Here is a 23,659-nt window from a genome sequence, read left to right as displayed (position 1 = left end):
TGTCTGAAGCAAAACTAAAAGGGAAATAATTCAATCTGCCCTCAGGATAAACTGTCTTTTTGACATCCTGAGAGAAAACATGATCTGTGCCCCCTGAGCTCACATTTCACATCTCATCTGAGGAGCTCCAGATCACCCTACTCTGTGTGTCGGGACAAAGGATCTCCTCCCCAGGCTCCCCGTTGGTGGTGCTTTGTGCTGGCTCTGGCACAAGGAGGAGGCACAAACACCTCGCCCGGTATTTCCGAGCGCGATTCCCTTTGCACGAACCCGCCCCAAACCCCGCTCTGTTCCAAACCCTGGTGACCCCCAGCCCCCCCGGAGCCTGTCCCACCATACCCTGTCCGAGTGGCCCGTCGCCGTCGCCAGGAGCTTCCCCCTCTTCCAGTCCCAGATGCACACGGTGTTTTTGGCATCCAGTCCCACGGACGCCAAGCGCTGAGGAGGAACCACAGGAGCCGGTCAGTGGCAAAGCAGCTCCAAATCACCACCCTGCATTCCCAGGATTGCTGCATTCCCAGGATTGCTGCATTCCCAGGATTGCTGCCCAAGTGGATTGGCCCACGTGTGCCCTGCGTTTGAACTCCCCGGCAAAGGCAAAGCCAGTCACACTCAACACTTACTCACTGAGAGAACACTGAAATGTCTCCCTTCTCTAAAAGGTTGTGATCTCAGGTGCCAATGTTTCCAGGGAAAGTCTGACCAGGAAGGGTTTGAGGGGCTTGTTTCAGGTGTATTTTGATTATTAATTTGATAATAAAAGCAAACAGGAAATAAAAGCTCTCGCTATTTCCAGCTCCCATTTTGTTCATTATGTTCATTTTGTTGAGCTTTAGAATCAGAACTGGATGTACTTTTAATAATTACCTTTTACAGAGCTTAGTGTATCAAATCACCAATTAAAATAACTAAAATCAGTAATTAGTAACCAAGCTAAATCAAAGTTCTCTTGATCATCAATTAAAATAACTTAATTTTAATACTTTTCAATCTCAATAATACAAGAAATAAAAAGGAACTGAACAAAACAGAAAGAAAAACCTGGAAGGGAAAAGGCCGAGTGCATTTTATTTGCCCTTAGCAACCCATACCTGCCAGGGGTCTGGCTGTACTGATCAAAACACAAGCTATTTTTCATGGCACCTTCACTGATTTCAACTTTTTCTCACCTCTTTTATACTCCTCCTCACCATGGAAACCATGGCAGTACTTCCAGCATCTTTTAGATCCATGATGTGACCAACCTCAGAGCTGAGCTGTAACTCCCAGTCGGGAAACCACCCCTGGGGGTGGATGGGCAGTGAAGGGACTACAGAAACTAAGAACTATTTGCTATTTTCTTTTCAAGTGGCCTGCTGAGGAAGGGCTCCTGCTGGCAGGAAAGTGAGAAATGCTGAATTTCCCTTTTGGTTGGAACACTTACACTTTTAGTCCTCCTTCTGGAAGAGAATTTGACAGAATTCTATTCAGAGAATTCACAGAACTACCAGAAGAAAATATCTGCCAAGTAGTTTATGCACATAATTAACAATTATTTTTAAATCTACACAGATTTAGAAGATCTGGCTAAAGAAGCCAAGTGCTACCTAACGAAAAACTTAGAAATACATGTATGTATTATGGCAGTGCCCCCCTCACTCCATTAAAAATAAGTCTCTTTACCAAGCACACACTCTGTTCCTCTAAAACAGAGCAGAAATTGAACTGTGCAGTATTGGCAAAATACTTCAGTGCAAGGCATCTGCTTTTATAAGTAATTCTGTGAAGGGGAGCTGTTGGTACTTCTAAGGAGAAATTATAGTTAACAAAAGACATTTTTAATTACAGGCAAACTGACAGCTCCTCATGAAACATCTGAACCAAATGCAGTTCCCCTCTTACCAAATGGCATCTCCCGCTCAGACAGAAGAAGCCCAAACTAAAATCTGTATTTTTAAATTAAACAGTCCTGCATTTTAAACTTTAAACTCCAGTATTAACCACAGAAAACACATAACCAGGAAATTCTGGGGGAACCCAAGCTGACTCCATGGGTGTAGCAGAGCCACCTGGGCTCTTTGCTGTAGGACGTGGTGCTGACAGAGTTACCAGAGGAGAGAGCAGGGTTCTGATTGCATTATTGAACTGATCTGTGCTTTGGGGCTGAAATGCAAACCCTCCCTGGCTGTTGGCAGCCCCCGGGTGGAGGAGAAGGCAAGGTGTGCACTGGAAGGTGCAGGCAGGGTGTGCACAGCCTGTTTTGCCCTGTCACAGACAGCAGCTCCCTTGGGAATGCTGACTAAACAAACCGGCACTGCTGCAGCTCTGAATTCCAACTGCTCAGAGCCTTCCCCCCCTGCCCTTTAGCTGGGGCTCAGCACAGCAGCTCCTGCTGCAAAGCCCGAGAGAGCAGCAGAAAGCCAAGCTGCATCATCCATATTTATGTGTTCCAGCACTGCTCTTCCTCCAGACGGAACAGCATTCAATGCAAACCTTTATTTCCAGAATAAACTGCAACTTCCCCAGCCCCTCCAGAAGCAGAGCTGTCCCTGTTCTGCAGGGGCAGCCCAGCACTGAGCTGGGGGGTTAATGCCAGCCAGGCCCCAGCAGGACCTTCACAAAGGTCTAAAAAAAAAAGTTTATCCACCGGTCCCATGAAGTTAAAAATGAGGGGGGGAAATGAAGAACATGCAGTTCTGAATGAATGATACCTTAAAAATATAACAGCTCTGGAAATCTTGTTCTGTTGATCTGGGAGTTTTCTCGTGTGAGGTTTTTATTCCACAATTCCAAGGACCACATTTTTCATTAATTAGAATTGGCACAGGAGATTTTAGAGGAAATGGCTTTACCTTAAGAAAACTGGAGGAACGTCACTGAAAACTAGGCTTAAAATAGAAAGCTAGTTCCAATTTTTAATGGGGAAATATAATCTGTGGTGGTGTTCAGAACTCCAGTTACCCAATGCTTTTTAACCATGTTAAAGGCAACTGCTCAGGTTGATGTTCTTCATTTCAGACTCCAAACTGAATACACACAAGCTAATGCACAATAAAAAGTACTTTTGTTTCATGTGAGAATACATTTGATGCCTTGAAGGCCAGTTCTGAGCTCAGAGAGAGCTCAGAATAAATAAATAAATAAATAATATTAACCATTTAATTATACTATTACTACTAATAAAGCACTGTGTGGTCAGTGGGAGAGTAGCAAAGTACAGGACCATAAAGCACTTCAATAGTCAGCAACCCATCTAGGACATGATTTTAAGAAAATCTTTGAAAGGCCAGAACATCCCATAGTTCTGCCCCGTTGGGATGCAACTCTGAGGTGCAGAAAATACAAAACCAGGAAGGGTCCATGCAAGAATCCAGGTGGCAGCTCATCTAAGCATTCCTAAGAACACTTTAGCAACCAGCTCTGAAGTGTTACACCAGGACACTCATCAGGACATCAATAATGACACACTGCACACACAGATATTTAAAAAGCTCTGTGAAGTATTTCTCAGGTAGGTGAATTTTAGATCTATTTTCCTCCTACTTCATTCACAACTGAAAGCTTTTAATAGCTCACCTCCAGGGGAAATGTGTTTAGCTGTGACAAGCCCAGCTGTGAGCAGCCCACCGTTTACTTCTGTCTGAAACTGTGCCTCAGAACATCCCCCGAGCTGCTGCCACTGTGCACGGCCCTGCTCAGTGCTGAGCCCGTTATTCAATTAACCTGCCAGGGCAGCCCAGCCGAGGAGACTCTCCCTGCAGGGAGATCAGAGCGGTTCTGCTGCCAGGAGAGCTGCGGGGCTGGGGGGCTTTGCCAGGAGCCCGTTCCTTGGAGCAGCAGGTGCCCAGGAGGCGGGGAAGCCATTCCAGCCAAGCCATGGAGGGGATCAGTGCTGGGCGGGCGCTGGCACCCACCTGGCCGTCGGCGTCGAAGGCGAGGCAGGCGACGCCGTGCGTGTGCGCGTCCTTGAGCACGGACACCGTGTGCAGCCGCAGCGAGTCCCACACGCAGATGTAGGGCTCCTTCCCCACCTGCCCCGTGGCCACCAGCGTCTTGTCCGGGTGCACGGCCAGGCTGCGGCACAACACAGAGGGAGGGACGGTAAATACACCTTCTGAGTCACAAAAACGGCAGAGAACAGACAATTACATTAAAAAAGCACCTTTTTTTTTTTTTTTAAGTTCCAAACCCAACAGCTCCTCTTGATTTTTTGGAATAACAACTGTCTTCAAAACTCGGTCTGTTCCATTATTTACTTTCAGTAATGTTTTGCTGACACAACACGACGAGTGTAGAATACAATTTATCGTGTAATAATACTTTAAACGGAAAAATTAAGAAAAACATAACCAGTGTTTTTAAATACTTTTGACTGATAAGCTGATTGAACACAGACTTGTATCTTAGTCTTTCATAGCTTTATGAAGTCAGTGGATGATTTTCCACAATTTATTCCTCTTTTGCCCTTCAGCTCACATGTTCTGAAATAAGGATCAGAGGCTGAATAATGAGTATTTCTCACAAGAAATCCTCTCATCTTTAAATATTTAAAGACAGCAATCTCAGAAGAGACACAGAAGTAAATTGTTTCACCAGAATCAAACCATAGTTCTGTTCACAACTCTTCAGATACGAAAATAATAATAAACCCCCTCTGTAAAGTCATACGAATACAAAGAGGGTTTTACAGTCACACAGGAAACAAATGGCTGAGTATGTGAGCTACAGATGGAATAAGGGAAAACATCCTATTAATAAACTGGCACTCAACAGATGGCCACGGGGAGCTGAATAGTTCTGCTATCCCTGGAGTAGGTAATACTAATTATTAAGAAGAATGAATCAAAAAACTTAAGGAAGTTTCACAGACATACATATTCCATTTTAATCAAAAAACTTCAGGAACTTTCACAAACATGTGTTCAATGTCTTCATGTTAAAGAACAATTCATGGGAAAAGAACAAGTTTAGCCCAATTGAGCTGTTTTATCTGCTCCTGCTCACATCTCCTTTCTCCCCCAGGCCTGGGTTGTACATCAGACTGTGGCAACGTGTTCACCTCAATCCTAAACCTCTAAGGGGAACGAAGGGTGACGCCTCCAACTTCAGGTGTGACACCTGTAATTAAGTTAGAACACTTTTCTTCAATGATAAGAACCAGAGGAAAAGATTAATTGGGCTAATCCCTCCCTGCTAGAACAGAACTTAATTACCTCTGCCACCCTTCAGCACAGAGCAGCTCTCACACAGCAGAACCCCCCCTTTTGCATTCTGTGAGGAACATTTCCCATAATACAAATGTGCCTGTTCTGAGTGTCCGTGGTGTTTGTTTTACCCTGTTTGACCCATGACATCACCCGGGGGGGGCTATAATTAGGGAGCACTCTCAATTCCTGGCCCCCAATGAGCAGCGTGATTTCCCAGCCCCCTGAGGACACTCATCTCCCCACCAGCCTTCCCAGTGCTCTCCGCCTGCCCACGCTCAGTCTGGCTCTTGGATAACCAGGGGCTTATTTTTGGCAGGCAGAACAGTGGGTTACAGGAAGGAAACAGAGCCCATTTCCAGAACAACTCCTGGGACTGTCTGATACCTGGGTGTGACTTACATGTGCCAGGGCTGTTCAACTGTAAAAACTCCCAAGTGCACCTATACAACATCTCTGCTGGGTGGGTCACGTGCTGCCTTCAGGGGGTAAGATTTCCTGCTGGCACAGCCTCCCTCACCCTCCCTGCCTTCTTTAAGGAGCAGAAACTTCATTGCTTGTGTTTTGAATTGCTAAAGTGCATTTATTCAACTTTTGTAAGTAATTAGACCATTTACAGTCTTTGTGCCACATCACTCTTTGTGCCACTGGAATATACTGAAATACTATTATATTGTATTTATAGGAAAATGTGATTGGAAGAGATAAGGTATTCAAACAGCAATTTATGGTACAGAAAACATTATTAGGGGATTAATTCCTATTCCTTCTACAGGGAGAACAAGACCTAAGCAGGGTGGGCAGAAGAAATTTCACAGGAGATTTTCACCCTGTTTTCAGGTTTGAGGGAAAGACCATGAATTCCCTCTCACTAAAGGGCCAGGGTGGAAACAGAGAGGCTCAAAGCCCCTTCCCCACACGACTGGCCCCTGTCCCTGTGTAACAGCACCAGGGGCGGCTGCACACGGGGGGACAGAGGCACAAGTGCCCGTCCCTCCCTTCCAGGGAAGGCAAAGAAGCCAGGGCATTCCTGGCAGGCTGCTCTCCTGGGCTCCTGGATGTCCCTGCAGAAATTCCAAAAGCACTCTGATGTGTCTGCAAAAAAACCTCTTGGACCCACGTGCCTCCACAGGCCCCTCTTTAATGCAAACAATCCATCTGGGATGAACCAATAACCTGAGGGAACCTTCTAACATTCCACCTCATTAATAAAAAGGTCTATCAGGAAGAAGAGCTTTCAGGGAGCACTTCCTTTTCCTTCCCTTTCAAGATCAGCAGTCCTGGATGTAGCATCCAAGGCTGGAAGCCTGCTAATTCAGGGTAATTAGAGATGCCAGACACGTGTTCCAGCAGGTCTGATGAAATGCTTTATAAAAGTCATTAGTGGATCCATCTGGTCTGGGGGCCTTGCCAGATGGTAAACTCTTCCTACCTCCACAATTTCTGTGGCAGCAGTATCCTGCTCCAAGAGTTTCTTTTTCTTTCAGAACCACATCAGAATTCCAAGAGACAGAAAGTATTTGTTTCCTGTCTACATTGTGTTTCAGCCTATCCTGGTTTTCTGTCACAGGTTCCATACACTTATAAACATATAGCACGGGTCTGAAGTTTAAAACCATGGCAGAACTAAGTAGAAAAGTTTAGATATGGAATGCAAACTGCTCCAAGTAGCTGAATATTCAATTGTTTGATTGAATCAAATGTGAAATTGTAATTTCCGTATTTAAATTGTTCCAAAACTGCAGATAAAACGATTTTTCTTTCACAAAGCACACAGTTGAGGAACCAGAGAATTAGAGGTGCTAGAAAGAATGGATGAGTGGGAAGAACAAAAAGGGGATGAGGGAATTGATGGTTGAGGAAGTTTCATGAGAGAACAGAAAGCTCAGGGGAGGTTTAATGCTGGTCTTTTCAAACCTCAAAAGCAGTTACACAGAAAGTGGGGGGGGCTCTTTTCACAAGGATGCACAGGGAGAGGACAAAAAGCAAGAGACATGAGCTGCTCTGTGGGAAACACTATCTGGATACAAGGAAAACACTCCTCATTCTAAAAACTAAACATGGGGATAGGTTGCCTAGAGAATGGCAGAATCCCCTCCGTGGAAGTGGCTCAGGACTCACTTGACAGGCCCCAGGATGACCTAATCTAAGGCCATGCTCTCCAGAGAAAGTTGAGCTGGATGAGCTCCAGAGGCCCCTTCCCAACCAGACTCTTCAGTGGTTCCAGACACTGAAATACATCAGCAAAGCCTAAAGTAATCAAAGTAAAAATGCATTTTGGCTCACAGCAGTTTCCCTGCATTAGAAAATTGCTCCCTGATGCTGCAAAAAGCAATTTCTGTTATCTTTAATACAGGCCTAGGGAATTGATGGAGATCTTGAAACGGGTGTATCAGATGAGAGACAGAGGTTTAGAACTCACCACTCTGGGCCTTTTAAATCTATCACTGCACTACCCTATTTATCAGGGAGGGAAAACATTTTGTCACTGCAGCAGCCAAAGGCTGAACATTTGCTTTTATAGTTTTGGTGCATAACATTTTATGTTTTCTATTTAGGATGCTACATTAAATTGAATCTTTTTATAACCATCCTATTAAAACCATACAAACTAAAACTTGTTTCCAGAACATCCCACCTGGCAGAAAAATAACTGCTTTTTGAAAAAGGACACAAACACCCAGAGCTGTGAGTGAAGTCACTGCACACTGGCTGAAATCCCCGTGTCAGGTGGACTTGTCCCCCAGCTCTCGCCAATGTCATTCAGTCTCTGTGCTGGGATGTTCTGCACTTTAAATCAGTGTGCAGATGTGATGTTAACCTAAAATAACTCTAGATAGATAGATCAATTCATCTCTACTTCAAATCCATCCTGCTTTAAATTTGGAATAACATTCATGTTTAGATACATCTTTACAGAACTGTGTTTTCTGTTAAGAGAGACTTGGGGACTGGCAGACACTGTCTGTATATGATTAATTCTCTTCAGATATCCATGAAAGACTTCACATTCCTTGTTCAAAGTCAGCTACAAACCCTCCAGTTTAGCAGAACAGAAAACACAGCAGGTCTCCCCTCAGAATTTAGGTCAAATTTGTGAAGTACTCGGGGCACTGACTGCTGTGCTCGAACACTGGACAGATAAATAAGATGACAACCATTTTTTTTAAGACTTTTTCTCTGTAGCAAAAAATATCTCTGAAGAAAAAATAATTCCCAGAGGCTGCAATCCTGCCCCAAAATAACCATTATGCACCAGCAGGTATCTTCTCTGCTGTTGTCTCCTCCTGCTGCACGGTGCCAGTTCTCAGAGAGAAAGGAGCAGCATTCCCAGGATCCCGGCAGCCCAGCAGGGATGTCTGAACAGCAGGGATGCTCTCAGCCACATGCCACTGCTCACCCAGAGCTGAGCACAGAGCTCACCCCCTACTCAGCAATTCCTCACTTCACAGAACAAAAGGGGCCTCTCCCCTCAGCTGTGGGGTCAGAGGGAACCCCCTGCACAGACAGAGCAATATCAGCAGCAAAATAAGGCAGGATGCAGCCTGAGCCCGGAGCTGGGGCAGCCCCCAGACACACAGAGCTCTGAGTGCACATATATTCCTGTACAGTGCAGGCAGTGCACACACTCAGCCAGCTGAATGGCTGTTTACACATCTGAACATATAGCTGTAATAACACTTCTAAATACACTAAATATTGCCACGCGCTTCTTGCAAACAACTCCAGCACAGAACATATTTATCCTGACACAAAAAGAATATAAATGTTGATGGAAACACTGCAATGGCGAAATTTTAATTTACTGGCTTGAATTTTATATGGTAATATCTTGTTTATATATAACACAAACCAGGATATGTGTACAGAATCGTGGTTTTTTAAGATCATTTAGGCATTTTTAGGTCCAAGTTCTTACTGACTGTCCTACTGGTTGTTTTCCCCTCCATACTCCCTGTGTAGGAAGCAGTGATACAGCTCGAGGTTCCAGCATTTACTCACCACTCTGCACTGGCTTCCCACTTCCAAGAAGGCAGGCAGGCTGTGGGAATTGGGTGGCCTGCCTCAGCCAGCTCCCATCTGCTCCTGGAGGAAGCAAACACCCCCAGCTCGGAGCGAAGGCAGCGCAGCCCCGACCGAAGTCACTGCCTTAGGCTTGGCCCCAAACCCAGCCCAAGGTGAATCCCTGGGGAAGCAGATGTGAGCTTGGCTGGCTGCAGGAAAGGACTTGGGAGCACAGGCTCTCACAGGTGGTGTTAAGCTCCAGTACTCTCAGAGTGTCCTGGGAATCCAAGGAGCATTTGGACAAGGATTTTATTTCTGACTGTTTGACAGAGCTCAGCAGTGGCAGACAGGTGACAGAAGCACACAAAGTTACAACCTTTCCTGCCACTCTTGGTCCCTGGGGAATTCCTGCTGACCTGCTCCTCCTGCCAGGGTTTGTTATTCCACCACATTTCAATAAGGTTTGTTCATCTGCCCAGTGTTTATTAGAAGTCCTGACAGATCAGGCCCAAAAGGCCACATAAGCCCAGCAGAACATGGAATTTGTTGTGCCACCAGGAGCTGCAGAGGAGTCACAGAGTTAGGCCAAATTTAAAGAACAAATGGCTTTTGATCAAGTGATTAAAATTTCCTCAATTTTCCAAGTGGAAAAATAAACCCTTAAAATGCAATGCTGTGAGCAAAACCGTTCTGCTCTTTAATTGAGGCCAGCTCTGATTTACACTCATGTGGATCTGTAAGGAGAGCAAAACTGGGCAGATTTCCTAAAAGGGAAGGGCACTGCAGCACATCCTGCAGCACTGGGGCTCCTCTCACACGGAGCTGCAGCAACACCACAGTCACACAGCTCCCAAAGGATTGATTTTCTCATCCATGTTCATCTCAGGGATACTTTGCAACTCTGAGCTTCTCCCAACAAAAAGAAATCCTGGGAGATTTTACCCAAAGCCCATTTAATGACAGTGAAGGTAAAAGTAGAAACAAAATGCCCTCATGAACTGTGGGTTTTGAGCAACAAGTGATCAGGGAATACACACAGCATATGAGCCACACTACCCCAAAGAGAACCCATATTCCAGTTTTCCCATGCATGCACGGAGTTCCATCTGAGCCTAATTCCATTTGCATTCATAGGATGACTGCAGCCTGCTGCAATATCTGAAAATAACCCCCAAAATGACATGGCTAGGGATGTCCAGAACTCTCTGTGTGTGCCATGGTATGACTATTTCTTCAAGAAAGACAAAGTATTAAACTTGAAACAGAGAACCCTGGTCTATGATGCCGAGATAAAACCAGCGACTTAAATGGCACCAGGGTAACCCAGTCATTTCCCAATACATGGAAAACTAATTACACACTGCTGTTAATTCAGTACTGCTCAACAGAAATCAGCAAAACCTTTATGTTCAACTGGTATAAAGAATTTGAAGGCCAGTCTAAACACCGTGACTGAAAATGTAATTTATACATGAGAAAAGGGCTGTAAGTTGAGAAATCACCGTCACAGGCCGCTCCCTCCTTCATTTCCTGCCTTCACCCTGTTTCAGCCTGACTGTAGAAACACCAGAGGCAAAGTGCAGTCCAAGCAGACACACAAACTGTGCGTGGCCACTGGCAATCAAAGCCTTTATTTTTCCCATTTATCACATTCCAGGGCTGAGACAACTGAAAATGGCCTGAATGTCGCTGTGCCTTTCCTCCCAAGAGCAGAGATGTGGTGATAATTCAGATCAAGCCAAGAGCTCCAAGACCGGTGGTCACAGCAAACAGCAAATCCTGAGCACTAATTAATTGCCCACAGCATGGTGATGTCAATCCCCATGGGAATCAAAAAGAAGAAAATCCTGGAAGCAGGACAGGCAAAAGATAGAGCTGGAAAAAAGAGGAATCAAGAAGGAGCTGCAAAACGAATACGATACAGAAGATGTGATAAAACCAACCGAAAAGCCCAGAGAACAGTCAAGGAGAAATGGGAAATATTACCAAGATCAAGGAAAAAACCCAGCCATTGCCATAACTTTCCTGGACCACTCCCACTTTAATTTTCAGTTTAAGCAATTTCATCTCATCCAGTTGGAAATCTCCAGGTCTACTCACATTTATGACAAATTGTGTGGTCTGACAAAACTCACAGGCTCTCCTTAAAAAATGCACACTGGGATAACGACATTGTTTGCATAGGTTTGCCTTTCAGTGCTGATCAGAAATAAGGATTTTAAGCCCAGGGAAAGTGTTCCTGCTTCAAGTACAATGAATTCAGAGTGTGACAGCTGCATCCTACTTGGGCATTCTTCCTGTGACAATCCTGTCCCACCATATTTTAAGGTTAAGCACTTTAATGGAAAGAAGCAGAGAAGAGTAAGAGCCTGATTCAATAATATATCAAATAAATGCACACCAAGGGGCATGTCACGGGTCAGAAGCAAATGATGGTTCTTTGTACACAGAATGTCTCCAGAAATGATAAATGTGGCAATATCCAATGCAGCTGGAGAAAAACATTCCTTTTTAGACCCCTCAGAACACGGGGAGTTTGCAGTGCTACTAAGGATGCTTTTCTCTCCCCTCTGAACGCTGCCAGCTGACACTCACCAGCTCCCAGGAAAGCAAAGCCAAGACCAACAACTCTGTTACTTTTCAAAAAGATGGAGCTGTACACTGGAGGATCATCAGATCGCACTGAGGGGGATAAAAGAATTTTCCTGTGGAGAAGGGATTAGATCTTTTGTACTTTCTGAACGACAACAGCTCCATAAGCTGTCAGGCCTCAAGGTACAATGCACAGTACACGGGGGTTGGAGGGATGTGGAACCACTGCAGAGCATTAGAACGGGTCTGGACTCTGAGCTTCCACTTCCAGTGGACCTGTGGCAAAGTGAATGAATCTCAGTTTTCTGAGCACTCTTGCCAGGCTTCTGAAACTCAGCTTTGCCAGTTAATTGTGGAGAACACAAACACTATGCCTAAAAATTCAAAGACGGTTTTTAATAAGTACATATTAATAAATCCATTTTCCCTTTTCTCTAATGATTCAAATAAGAAAAGTTTCTATGTGGATTATTATCCACAAAACAATTTCATTTTTTTGAGAAGTACACCTACTAAAATAAATGTGATGGCTGTTATCTGGCTTTTACATCATCTGACACAACCTGAGGATTTTTAAGTATCAAGTGTCTCTTTTGTGGGGAACAGATTACACAAAAACCCTGTTAAACTTCCCAGATAACAGAATGAATCTGGTTTCCCAGCTGCAGAGGACATGTAAAGACATGTCACCCAGCCATAGCTTATTATTAAAAAGTAGCCAAGTATCACTGCTTTGTAAGGCCAAAATAGAAATAATTAAGGATGAAAACCAACACCTTGGTTTCTCTGTACTCTGCTACCCTCCTGGTGATGAAGTTATGCAGCACCACGATAAAACCACCAAATGATTCACCAGTAACACACCAATGCTCTGCACATAAAATCTGGAGAGGTCAGTGCTAAAACACCACAGAAACACACTGAGATTTAATGCTGAACAGAATCTTCCACTTTGCCCTTCTCTCCTTTCTACCACAGGCTTGGGCAGTTCAGGGGTTTGGGGACTTTTTGTTTGGAAAAGCCTAAATAAGCAGAGAAGGTGCTTACCAGAGCAGCTCCTGGGAGTGCAGCTCAATAACTGAGCTCTGGATCTGTCCCCAGCTCTGTCCCCTCCCGTCCCAGCTCGTCCCAGGCAAGGCCCCTGCCAGCCCCAGCTGCAGCTATTTTCATTGCCCAAGTTCTTTTAGTTCCAAGCTCAGCAGGTTAAACAGAAGTGAAACCCTCACCTGAGAACAATCTGTGCTTAAGGGGTGTCACACAACAGAAAACCCTCACAGCACACAGCTGCTTTTTATCCAAAAAAAAGGCTAATAGTGCAGTCCACATCAATTTGATACCACAAAACTCCTTCTACAGCCGGGGCCTTTTCCCAGTGGAATCTCCAGTGCCCAAGACACAGGTGTTACACTGAACATCTCCTGGATGTCAGGTGTATTTTCCTGTGATATTACTGACTATTTCCTCTAAGTCATGTTATGTAAGCACTTTCTGTGCTTTTATTACCAAAAAAAAAAGGAATTAAACTAAGGAGAAAAGAAGAGACTGGTTTTATTAGTTACTCACAACAGGGAGCTCTCCCCAGCATGGTGGGCCACATGAAAGCTGCCTGAGGAGTCAGAAAGTCCATTAGAAACTCCATTATATCATTCCATCAACCCACAATTTAACAAGGTAAAAGAAAGAAGCAGCTTCAAATGGAAATGTTGATAATAATTACCCAAGCCAAACTAAAATCTTCCTCTGATTTTGCCTTCTGGAATCTCACAAAGGCTGTACAAGCTCTAAAAATGTATTTGTTGGGACTCAGGGGGATACGAGCAGTGCTTTCAGATGAGAAGCTGTAATTCACCAGGACCAGAAAATCAAATTACTCCTTAGACTTCTACGATATAAAAATCTTACTCTTGAGGTTCTACGTCCAAAAACCAGGAGTTAATGCCAACATTTGACCGGTATTTGGGAAGAACACACCCAGCCTTCCCTCAGTCTCTGTGGTGGCTGTTTGGAAGCACAGCAGGATGCTATAAATGTGCAGAGGAATGTACATACAACAGAAGGATGGAGCACACGCTCTGGATGTGAGAAAGCCCAGGGACTTAATTTAGGGGACGGTGCATTGGAGGAATTCCCAGATTTGCCATAGAAGGAATAATAAAACTGAGGAGAAGTTTACCCTTTTTGAGTTCCATGGCAGTGCTACCTAAGTCTCCTAGTTTAAAATATCTCTATTACAGTCTGCAGTGCTAATACAGCTGAAAATAGAGCCATCAATATTTTCTGATTGTATTTGTATTTTTGAAAGCAAAATATTAATAGAGATGACTGATGTGTGACACACAATCCACATTCTGCTCTCTCTTGCAAAAATATCAGGGTAGCTGAGAATTTTAATGCATGTTAATTTGTGCAATGCATTTTGCATACATTTGCTTTTATTTTTGTATTCTGCAGGCAGCTGGAATAAGTAAAAAAAGATCTGTAATCAGCTCAGAATTAAAAAAAATTGTGAAAGCCAAGGCTTTACTCCACAGTCATTGTTTAAATGTTAAAATAGTAAAATTGCATGCTTTGGCTTTTATGATCTTATAACGAAGCCATAAATACATTTAGAAATGTTTGCATTTTTACTCTGGAAACGAGCTTCAACAGAATAAACCTATATATTCTGTTATTTAATATGCATTAAGAACCAATCTAAATACACCCTCAGGTACAGTTCCAAAAAGCCCCCATAAAACCCGAAGGTTGCCACCTCTTTTCCCAAGAACTCCTCATTTTAGAACCGCCCTCACACCCAGATAGTAGGTTTGGGAAGAGGAGCCTTTCTACGCTTCCATTTCATCTCCTCACACATAACACACACATCTGAGTCACGGCTCCTCCCAGGAAGGTGGGAATAGCTTGTCACACATAAAGATGATCTCTCTTAGGCTTCAGGTGAGTATTTTGGGAACAATCCAGGCCTTTCTTCACATAAACCCCTCTACTTGAAACATTTCACTAGTTTCTGATGCACAACTGAGTACAAGCAACACACACTGAACCTTCAAGAGACCACAGAAAATTAAAATAGGAACAAATAGGGAAGATGTTCCATTATTTCTGGACAAGGCAGTTGAGCCACCAAAGTGTGGGGGAGCACAATGCCAAGAGTTGCCCCGACCCCCTTCTTTGAAAGGCACAGTTCCTGGGAATCTGCACAATAGTATAACATGCAAAGGCTGCCACAGGAGATTATCTTCAGAGACCTGATTGACTTTTGTAACTTGGAGTGAGATATTTAATCCTGTCTGTAACAGCCACGGCTACACCAGCTAATAAACCACTGCAGGGGAGGGGCTGTAACAGAATTCACACAGAAGAGTGAGAACGGAACAAGGAGAAAGAATTAAGAGAAAACAAGACAGCAAGGAAACCTCCCCCCTATCATTCCAAGAATGTCTCCGAGCTGGAGAGCCCCCGAGGCAGCCTTTAGGGGGGTGACTGTGGGGTCTCATGCACAGCAGGCTCCTGCAGTTGTGTGGCAGTTTAGTTGATAACTCTGAACTCATCTCCCCCAAGGCCAGTGAGAAGCACTCCTCTTTTATTCACTGGCAGCTCAGCTTTCTTGTGACAACAAGGTAAGAATCATAAATTTGGGAAAAAAGAAAAAATCAAGAGAAGCATACTTTGAAATATGAATATTCTAATCAGGAAAAATTAAAGTCTAACAACAAAATTATGTTCAAAATGTATGATATGCTGCCAATTTTTCCTATGAACCAAATTCCTCAGGGATTTTTACTGGTTTATGAAACAGCTGATCAAAGACAGGGTAAAATTTTCCAAATAAGACAGGGAAAATGTGTATGAACAGCCAAGTCCGGGAAATCCCACATCTGTGAGCAATCCAAGAAGAAAACAGGAGACCAACCTACTCCAGTTTCAGTTCCACGGAAGCTTTTCCACTTGGGGTGGTGGGTGCCAAAGGGACCGGGAAACTCCTTCCAGCCCAGTGACTTGAGGGAGCCGGGGGGAAAGCTGCAACCCAACATGTTAGAAAGAGTCTGCTGCCTTTCCCAGAGGAGCAATCCCTGCCCAGCACAAGTGGCAGTGACATGGGAAAGGCCGGGCTCTGGCTGCAGACAGACATGAGAGCCAAACATGGCCGGGATCTCCCGGGCACAGCGGGACGGCTCCTGCTCGTGCCTCAAATCCGTGTTGGCAGCAGGGGAGCTCTGCTGTTTGGGATTCAGGGCTTTGCTGCTGCCATCCAACAGACTGGGGCAGGTTGTTCCAAGCCCCACAGCCCAGCCATGGCTGTGGCTATCATGGCCTTTTGGTGACTGTTACCATCTCTTCTTTTTTTAATTTCTATCACATACCTGAGCCAAAAAAACCCCTCTTGTCACAATGCAAGAGCTTTTTTTTAACTGGTAACATTTCCTAGGAGCCTAAAATTCTGTGACAACTCAGGCAAAGCTCAGATTTGCCGACACAGAACATCTCTATTTAGTTCCAACCGCTGAGCAATCCCAGTTTAAGTCCAGTACGTTCATAAGTGGAATGAAGGGAAGCATCACTCCTTGCTGTTACCTCTGGGACAGAAAAGAGGGTGTCTATAAGTTAAAGGGGTAAATCCTGGGATGACATTTAGCCAACAAGTTATTTGAAAGCCAAATATATATAATTTTTACATTTACACATTATATAATACTACATAATCATATAATAATCATATATATATATTTGTGTTGTATATATGTTTAAAAATGAGAACACAATCCTGCCAAAGACCGAGGTGGATCCCAGGAAGTACAGTTCAGCTGGCAGTGAGCTGTGACAGCTGCAGAATGTGCTCAGTTTGGAGGGGTTTGGGCTCGTTAAATGGTTGTATCTGACAGGGAGGGAGAAGGCAGGGAAAAAAAGTGTGCAGTGCACTCAACTGTCATCACACATAAAGTAATTCCCACCAAACTAAATGACAAGGTAAAAGAGCATTTACCTCTAGGCCGTGGGGAGTCCCAGGGATTACAAATGAAACATTACAGATACCATGAGGAAAATGTGAAGTGCAACACAGTGTACAGAGCACATTCACAATAATTCCATCAAATAACTCCTTAACACAGCAGGAAACAGGGCAAGCTAAAGAGCTGTCTTATCCAGCAGGAGTGTATTCATACTTCCTTTAATCTGTCCTGTGCTGAAACACAAAATATGCTGGTTATTCCTAATTTAAATTATCTCCTAGCCCAGCACCAGGTCTAACAGTCAACCAAAATACAACTGTGAAGCTGTACTGACGTAGGCACGAGGGCCAAGACATTCCTTGCTCAGGTAAATGGATGCTGCTTTCTCAGCTCGCTTACAAAACTCATGTTGTACCTCACATAAGGCAGCTCTCAGAGAACAGGACTCCCTGTTCAGATTTACAATATTCTTTACACAGACATTTACAAAAATAAAGAGCTGTCACCCATCTCCCAGGCACATCCAGGATTTCCTCACATGCCCAGTCACACTCATCTATTCACCAGGCTCTGGAAAGTTAAAGATCCACATCCTAGTTCTCCTCAGAGCATACAAATGAGCCCTGGAAATTCAAGTATTTTCTAGAAATTTTAGACATGGAAGATGAATTTACTTCCAAACTTTTCAAATGATCCATCTGTGTAACAGAGCAATTCATATGTTAGCACATAAGGCAGTGCCCACAGAGCTAAAAAGCAAATCATGTCTGTGGAAAGTCTACAGAAAGAGAAGAGAAATAGCAAAAAGGGAAGACAGAGTTTGGGGATTTAGCATGTTCTTTAAATCAAGTAACTTCCCTTCTGTGCTGGCTACAAAATGGATAGTTGGGGAAAAACATGTGAAGGGAAACAGTCCAGAACCTCTACATACTGTTATTTTAGGAGACAAACTTGGTAGAGGTTTGAGGTGCCTTTGCACATCCAGTAAGCTCAGGCTCCTGACTTTGGGATCTCAGGCAGCACCACAGCCAGACAGGGGAAAGAAACTCCACCCACACCTGCCCTGCTGTTCACAGCCCACAAACCACACACAAACCCCAGCTCCACAGGAACTTACCTGAGGTGATGTTTATGGGATTGCTCTACAGTCACTTAGAAATGAACTGTAATAAAAGGTAAATACAGCAAGTTTCAAATACCAAGTAATGCCACGCAGTTCAATGAATGTTTAACATAAGCAGAATTTTCAGTATTAAATTCCTGAAGAGCTGGAATGTCCCTGGAAGTGTTCACTGACCTTCCTGTTCCGGTGAGCGACTGATCAGACACGTGGAGAAGAGATTCCAACCCACTTTTCTTCCATAGCACCAGCTGCATTAGGCACCCTCAGAACATGGGACCCCCCCCCCCCCAGTTATTCAAAACGTGTCTTTTAATGTGACATACAGTTATTAATGATCCAAACAGTTCTCAGTTTCCCCTGTGTTCTAATGGATGGGCAGCCAGTGGCACACACGAACAGGAAGGAGCAGGTGTGAAGTTCTGCCACTACCAAAATCCCTGACCTGCTGTATTGGAGGGGGATTGGGGTGATCCAAAGAATGCCTTTGAAACTTCAGTTTTGTGAGACTAGTACCAGGAGTTATATAAACAAACATGGAATTATGATTCTTTATGTTTTTATGTAAGCACTACGACTCATTATTTCTCTTTTTCTCTTGATTCCTTAGCCAACCCTTCAGAGCAGAGATTGGGAACCTGGGGTTGTGCCTTCTGTGAAATCTCTGAGTTGGGCTTCTGGGAGGCCTTTTTGCTGTATTTCAGGTTCGATGCTGCAGTGGAGGCTGAAGAGTTTTGTGCCATTATGTAACTGCCTGGCAGCATGTAGCCTCAGGCACTTATAATCTGGTTTACTGCTTGTCGTTTGCTAATACTTGGGGGTTTCTCTAGCTTATGGTATCACGGATGTTACAGGGGGGTTGCCTTCCACTTCCCAGGAGCAAAGAAAGCAGCTTCCACCACAGCTCCAGGTTCCTGTGGAGACTGAAATGTCTCTCCCTGCCCACACCAGCTCCCCGTCCCCCCGTGCCCGAGCCCAGGGAGCAGCGCAGCCCCCTCCCCAGCGCAGGGGGCTTTGCTGCGCGCTCCCGCGGCGCTGGAGGGAACGCCGAGCAGGCTCCCGGAGCCCGGAGCCAGCGTGAGCTGAGGGCAGCGCTCTTGCACACAATCAGCTAATCAAGTGCATTCAGCTCGGCTGGGCAGCCTCCAGATTTCCCCACACCGTGGCAGCCGGCCAGGAGAGGGAAACAGCAGCGCTCCGTGTGCGGGGACACAAAGGAACAGGTCTCTGCAGCACCGATTCGAGGCATTCCTGTGTTCCAGAGCTTCCAAAAACACAAGCTGCTAAAGGAGACCTCAGGTGCCCCTTTACACAGTTCAGGTATCTGCTTGCTCTTCTATTCCCTTACAGTTTTCCTAAGCAAAATATCCTCTCTCCAAGAGGAAGTTAAGGAAATTTGTATTTAATGTATCCATGCCAGAAACCTATGGCAAAAACACATCTCACAACTAATAATCAGTATCAACCTAAGGTAAAAATCACAGTGCACAAGCCCTCCAAAAACTTCATCTCATTCCTGGCATTCATTGTCAATTCAAGCCATAAATTTTCTGATATTCTTATTTCTAATTTCTCTGGTGATGCATTAACCTGTACTGCAATAAAAACTGCTAACATATACACTGACATAAGACATTTGGTGCAAGAGTTGAGAACTGTAGGATTTGCCATATGTGCTTCTGAAGATTATTCCAGCATTCTCCTCTACAGCTCCTGAGCAGACAATAAAATAATAGGGCATATTCTGATAAAAGCCTTTAAACTACCAACACTTAGCAACTTCTGTATTTTCTCGTTACATGAAGAAAGGAACAAAACATGCAAAGCCCTCAAAACTCTTAAGTTCTTGGCCAAGTTCAATCTCAAAGGAAGAAATTACTTCATATCTATCTTCTCAAGATTGCAATTATTTAGAAAATTGCAGTTTTCATAGAATTATTAGTGTTCTGCCACAGAGGACCTGAATTTATGAAAAGTAATTTTTAAAAGGATATAAGGGTAATTTAAAAGGATAAAAGAATAATTTTAATAACCTGAACTGTCCTCATCAGAGAGGAGAGATAAGAGGGATGAGATGAGCCTACAACAGATGTGCAGATTTCTTTAAAAAGGTGTTCTCCCTCCACTCAATAGGAAAGAAATAAAGGGAATTAGTCCTCTTAATTTATTCTTTGTCAAAATTTTGTCATAATATGAAGTATCAAATTTTCACTCGAAATTACTGTGAAATATTTGAGTTCTGTGACACAATTTCTATCACAAATTCTGTATTTGAAAGAGCTGCACATCCAAAAGAAGCTCCCCAAAATCCTAATTACATTCTGAATGCCATGACATGTGGTATAGAACCCAAGTGATTAAATGATGCAGCGCGGGAAATAAATAGAGGAGGGAAGTGCCATCACAGAAGAGAATAAAAGGACAGTGGCATTTCTTTAACACCACTATTTAACAACATTAAATACTCAAAGATCTGACCCAGTCTCAAAGAGCAGATTTTGTTCCCTGGGAGGAACGAGCACAGAGCTGCCCATCCTAGAGCAGCTTGTCAGACTGGCAGGGTTTGATCGAATTCCCAGATAGAACCAGACAAACCTCTCCAGTCTGACAAGCAAAGCTTTGAAAGAGCTCAATATATGTCATTTGAGACATTTGAGGCCACCTCCTGATACCTCATATTTAAAAGAAAACCCAAATAAACCCACTGTGGAAGTAGGAGGCCAGACCACGTGCAACAATCACTGCAGCTGCACAAGGCCTTGGGCTGGGAACATAAGTGTATATTATAAGCTTGTTTTACAGCCACTAACAGAGTACAGGGTAGTTCCACTGAACAGCATTTCAGTAGGTTTTAAGAAAAAATAAATTTCTAAAGAGACGAGAATCCCTCAGAATCCTAGAGGGATTGTTTTGTTGTCTTTTTTTACTACTACTACTACTAGTAGTAGTTATTTACTGTTACATTCACTGTTGTAAATACCGTCATTGTGCAATTAATATTTGCAGCTAATAAGTGAACAACACTTGCAGTATTTAACTCTGCATATGGAAGAGTTTCTGAAGATGAGGAAGCAGATGTTTGGCATGAATGGATGCCCAATTTTGGTGTGCAGGCATCAATATTAGTGTGACTACATACAAACTGTAGTACTAGGCAGCAGGATTATGCCTTGAACATTCCGGTCTGCTAATGGAATGAAGGCACTCAAAATTCCTGATAAAAAAACCCCAGCGAAGTCTTTTGTAACAGGGAAAGTCAGGCAACCAAAATAGCAGGGTTGCTATATCCCTCTGAGAGTAACCTTTATTTCATATTCTGTTTTTATTACCATCATGTCAGTGCATTTCAATCCATCTGTCACAGAAGAAAGAACAGACTTCAACGCCAGCATTAACACAGGTTCCAGCAATAGGCTGCAGAGCACCAAAGTTCATTGTGCTGTTGGAATGTTTAAAGGAATTTGACATAAACACATACATGGCCTTAAGATCAAGGCTCCCTAAAGCTCTGGAGGTGTCATTCCCAGTCTGCTACAAACACCACTTCTAAAGGAGAATTTAAATTCAACTTGTCTGCTGGACAGAAAAGCCAGACAACCAAATGTTCTTGGGGCACAAATGCATCTCATCTTGCTGCAGAAATCTAATCAAGACTTAGAAGGAAAAAAAGAAAAAGTATCTGGAAATTGCCTACATAAATCTATCTGACATCCATTTCATCAGGAAGAAAGAGAGTAATAACGGTTCATGGAGGTTGATCTCTTCTGTCCTGCAAGATGCAGTTTATAAACATCTGTAAAGACCAGAATTTGTGTATATACTTTTGCAGGAAGTTTGATAATACAAAACACTAATACAAAACTGTGCCATCAGCTCCTCCCCAGCCTTCAAACTGAGAAGACAATTTGAAATTAAGGTAACTTATATCAAAATACTTTCTTTGAGTTTTCATCCTAGTAAAGAGTGATTACACACAACTACCTGATGATTCCTGGTCATCTCAAATCAAATTGAAATAAAGCAAGTTAAAAAGGTGCAGAGAGTTGATGCAGAGAAAGTAAAAAAACTATATTAAAAAATGAAGGCTAGGCTGCTCTGGTTGAAGACTGGAGCTAAATAATGACTATTCTCATTGATATATTGTGACAGATGCCTGCTGAGTTTCTCCCCACTTTGAACTGATCCATGTATTTCTAAACCCACATTCAATAAGATACTGCAACTACATATTCCAACGTGTCTGATGCATTCACATGGATATTTAAAACACAAATTTATAGCAGCTTATAGCAACCCTGGGCAAGAGTTCAAATCTAAATGCAGTGCAGGAACCGAGCGCAGGCAGAAGAGGCCACCAGAACTTCATGGAACAAACTGCATTTTCCCCAGGTTTTCTGAGACTGAAAGCAAAGGAAGCAATAAAGCTGATGAGTTTTTAGGGGCCATTAATTTCTTTCATATGAAACTTGTTTAACAATGTACTGTCTCAAAACAGTTCCCAAAACACACCCAGCAACCACAGTAACGTGACCACCACTGCACAGAAACTGCTGTCCCTTACCATCCAAATGGGGGCAAGGAAACAAAGTCTTTCAGATCTCTTCAAATAAGCACCACCCTATAACCAGAAATATTATGATACATACTCTTAAATAAAAAGATAAAAGTACAATTATATCTTTGATCTCTGGGGTTTTGATTTACATAGCTCTGCCATCAATTTACTAATTCCAAGATTACATTTCCTACAGTCAACAACACACAACACTGCTTCAGGCATCCTATTCCTTTTTTTCCCCAATGGCAGAAAGACAAGAAAATGTACAGTCATATTCCAATACACATCCTGTCTCCTGAAACAACCCTCCTGGGAACAAACCAGGCCTCCAGTCTGTATGTCAGCGCAGTAAATCTCATCCCGCTGGCACAGCCGTGGTTTAATCCCAATCTGTCAGCACAGTGGCACTCACACACACACAGACACACACTTACAGCAATATTCTGATAAATCCCACACTGCCTTACATAAACAACGTGCTCTGCAATCCAGGGATAACAGGGGGCTTTGCAGGTACTCAAGAACAAGGAGACATCACTACTATACCAGCGGAAAAATTCCTCAAAGTTAGGAATGAATCTCTGTTTACAAATGAATTCTGTAAAAAGAAATAAAATCAACTGTATTTTAAATGATGAGAAGTATCTCAATTGGTTATATTTTTACTTTTGCTGTTTTCTGTGGCTTTTGTATATGCAAAAGTTGCAGAACAGTTATAGGAAAGAACTACCTGCACTCAACACTTAATTAAGGGAAAAACAAGGATTGATCTAATTGATCACTGTTCTACAAGTAAAGGCACAACATAAAGTAAGAAAACCTTTTGTTCTTCTGAAAGTGTTCCAGCACTGTCAGAAGTAACGAGCCAGCCTTGCGGGTGGTTCTGCTGCACACGGATCCCACATTTGCAGGGATGCTGTGGAAGGCAGAGACGCTGCATGCACTGCAAGATTCTCACTCCCCCACAAAGGCACTGCTCTGACAATGAGCTGCTGCAAAAGCCCACTTTTAAATTACTCCAGAAGGAAAACAAGCCCCGGGTGTTCATATCGGCTTCTGACCCCGAGTCCTGCCCCGCAGCAACGACTGCAGCCAGTGACAGTCAGGGACAGGACACTGCTCCATCCCAGCGTGGCCATGGCTGGATCTACACCCTCGGGGGGAGGCAGAAGAACAGGGCATGTTTCGTGCTCTCTGATTATAAAGTAAACTTCACCAATGACAAACATAAGGACCCAGACCCTTCAGA

General features: G+C 43.6%; 1 protein-coding gene across 1 annotated transcript in view; it reads right to left on the bottom strand.

Moving 5' to 3' along the window:
* EML6 (EMAP like 6) overlaps window positions 1-23,659 on the bottom strand; it is a 79,975-nt gene that overhangs the window by 52,212 nt on the left and 4,104 nt on the right. The window contains exons 3-4 of the mRNA XM_039384536.1: window positions 3,894-4,053; window positions 340-438 (exon numbers count right to left, since the gene is read on the bottom strand). Of these exons, the coding sequence (XP_039240470.1) occupies window positions 340-438; window positions 3,894-4,053 (259 nt within the window). The remainder of the gene's footprint in view (window positions 1-339; window positions 439-3,893; window positions 4,054-23,659) is intronic.

This window comes from Pipra filicauda, unplaced genomic scaffold (genome assembly GCF_003945595.2).
Source record: "Pipra filicauda isolate LSUMZ 115617 unplaced genomic scaffold, ASM394559v2 scaffold35_size7292922_pilon, whole genome shotgun sequence".
In the NCBI taxonomy this organism is placed as follows: domain Eukaryota; kingdom Metazoa; phylum Chordata; class Aves; order Passeriformes; family Pipridae; genus Pipra; species Pipra filicauda.
Note: the sequence above shows the minus strand (reverse complement) of the source record. Positions and strands in the feature narration are given on the sequence as shown.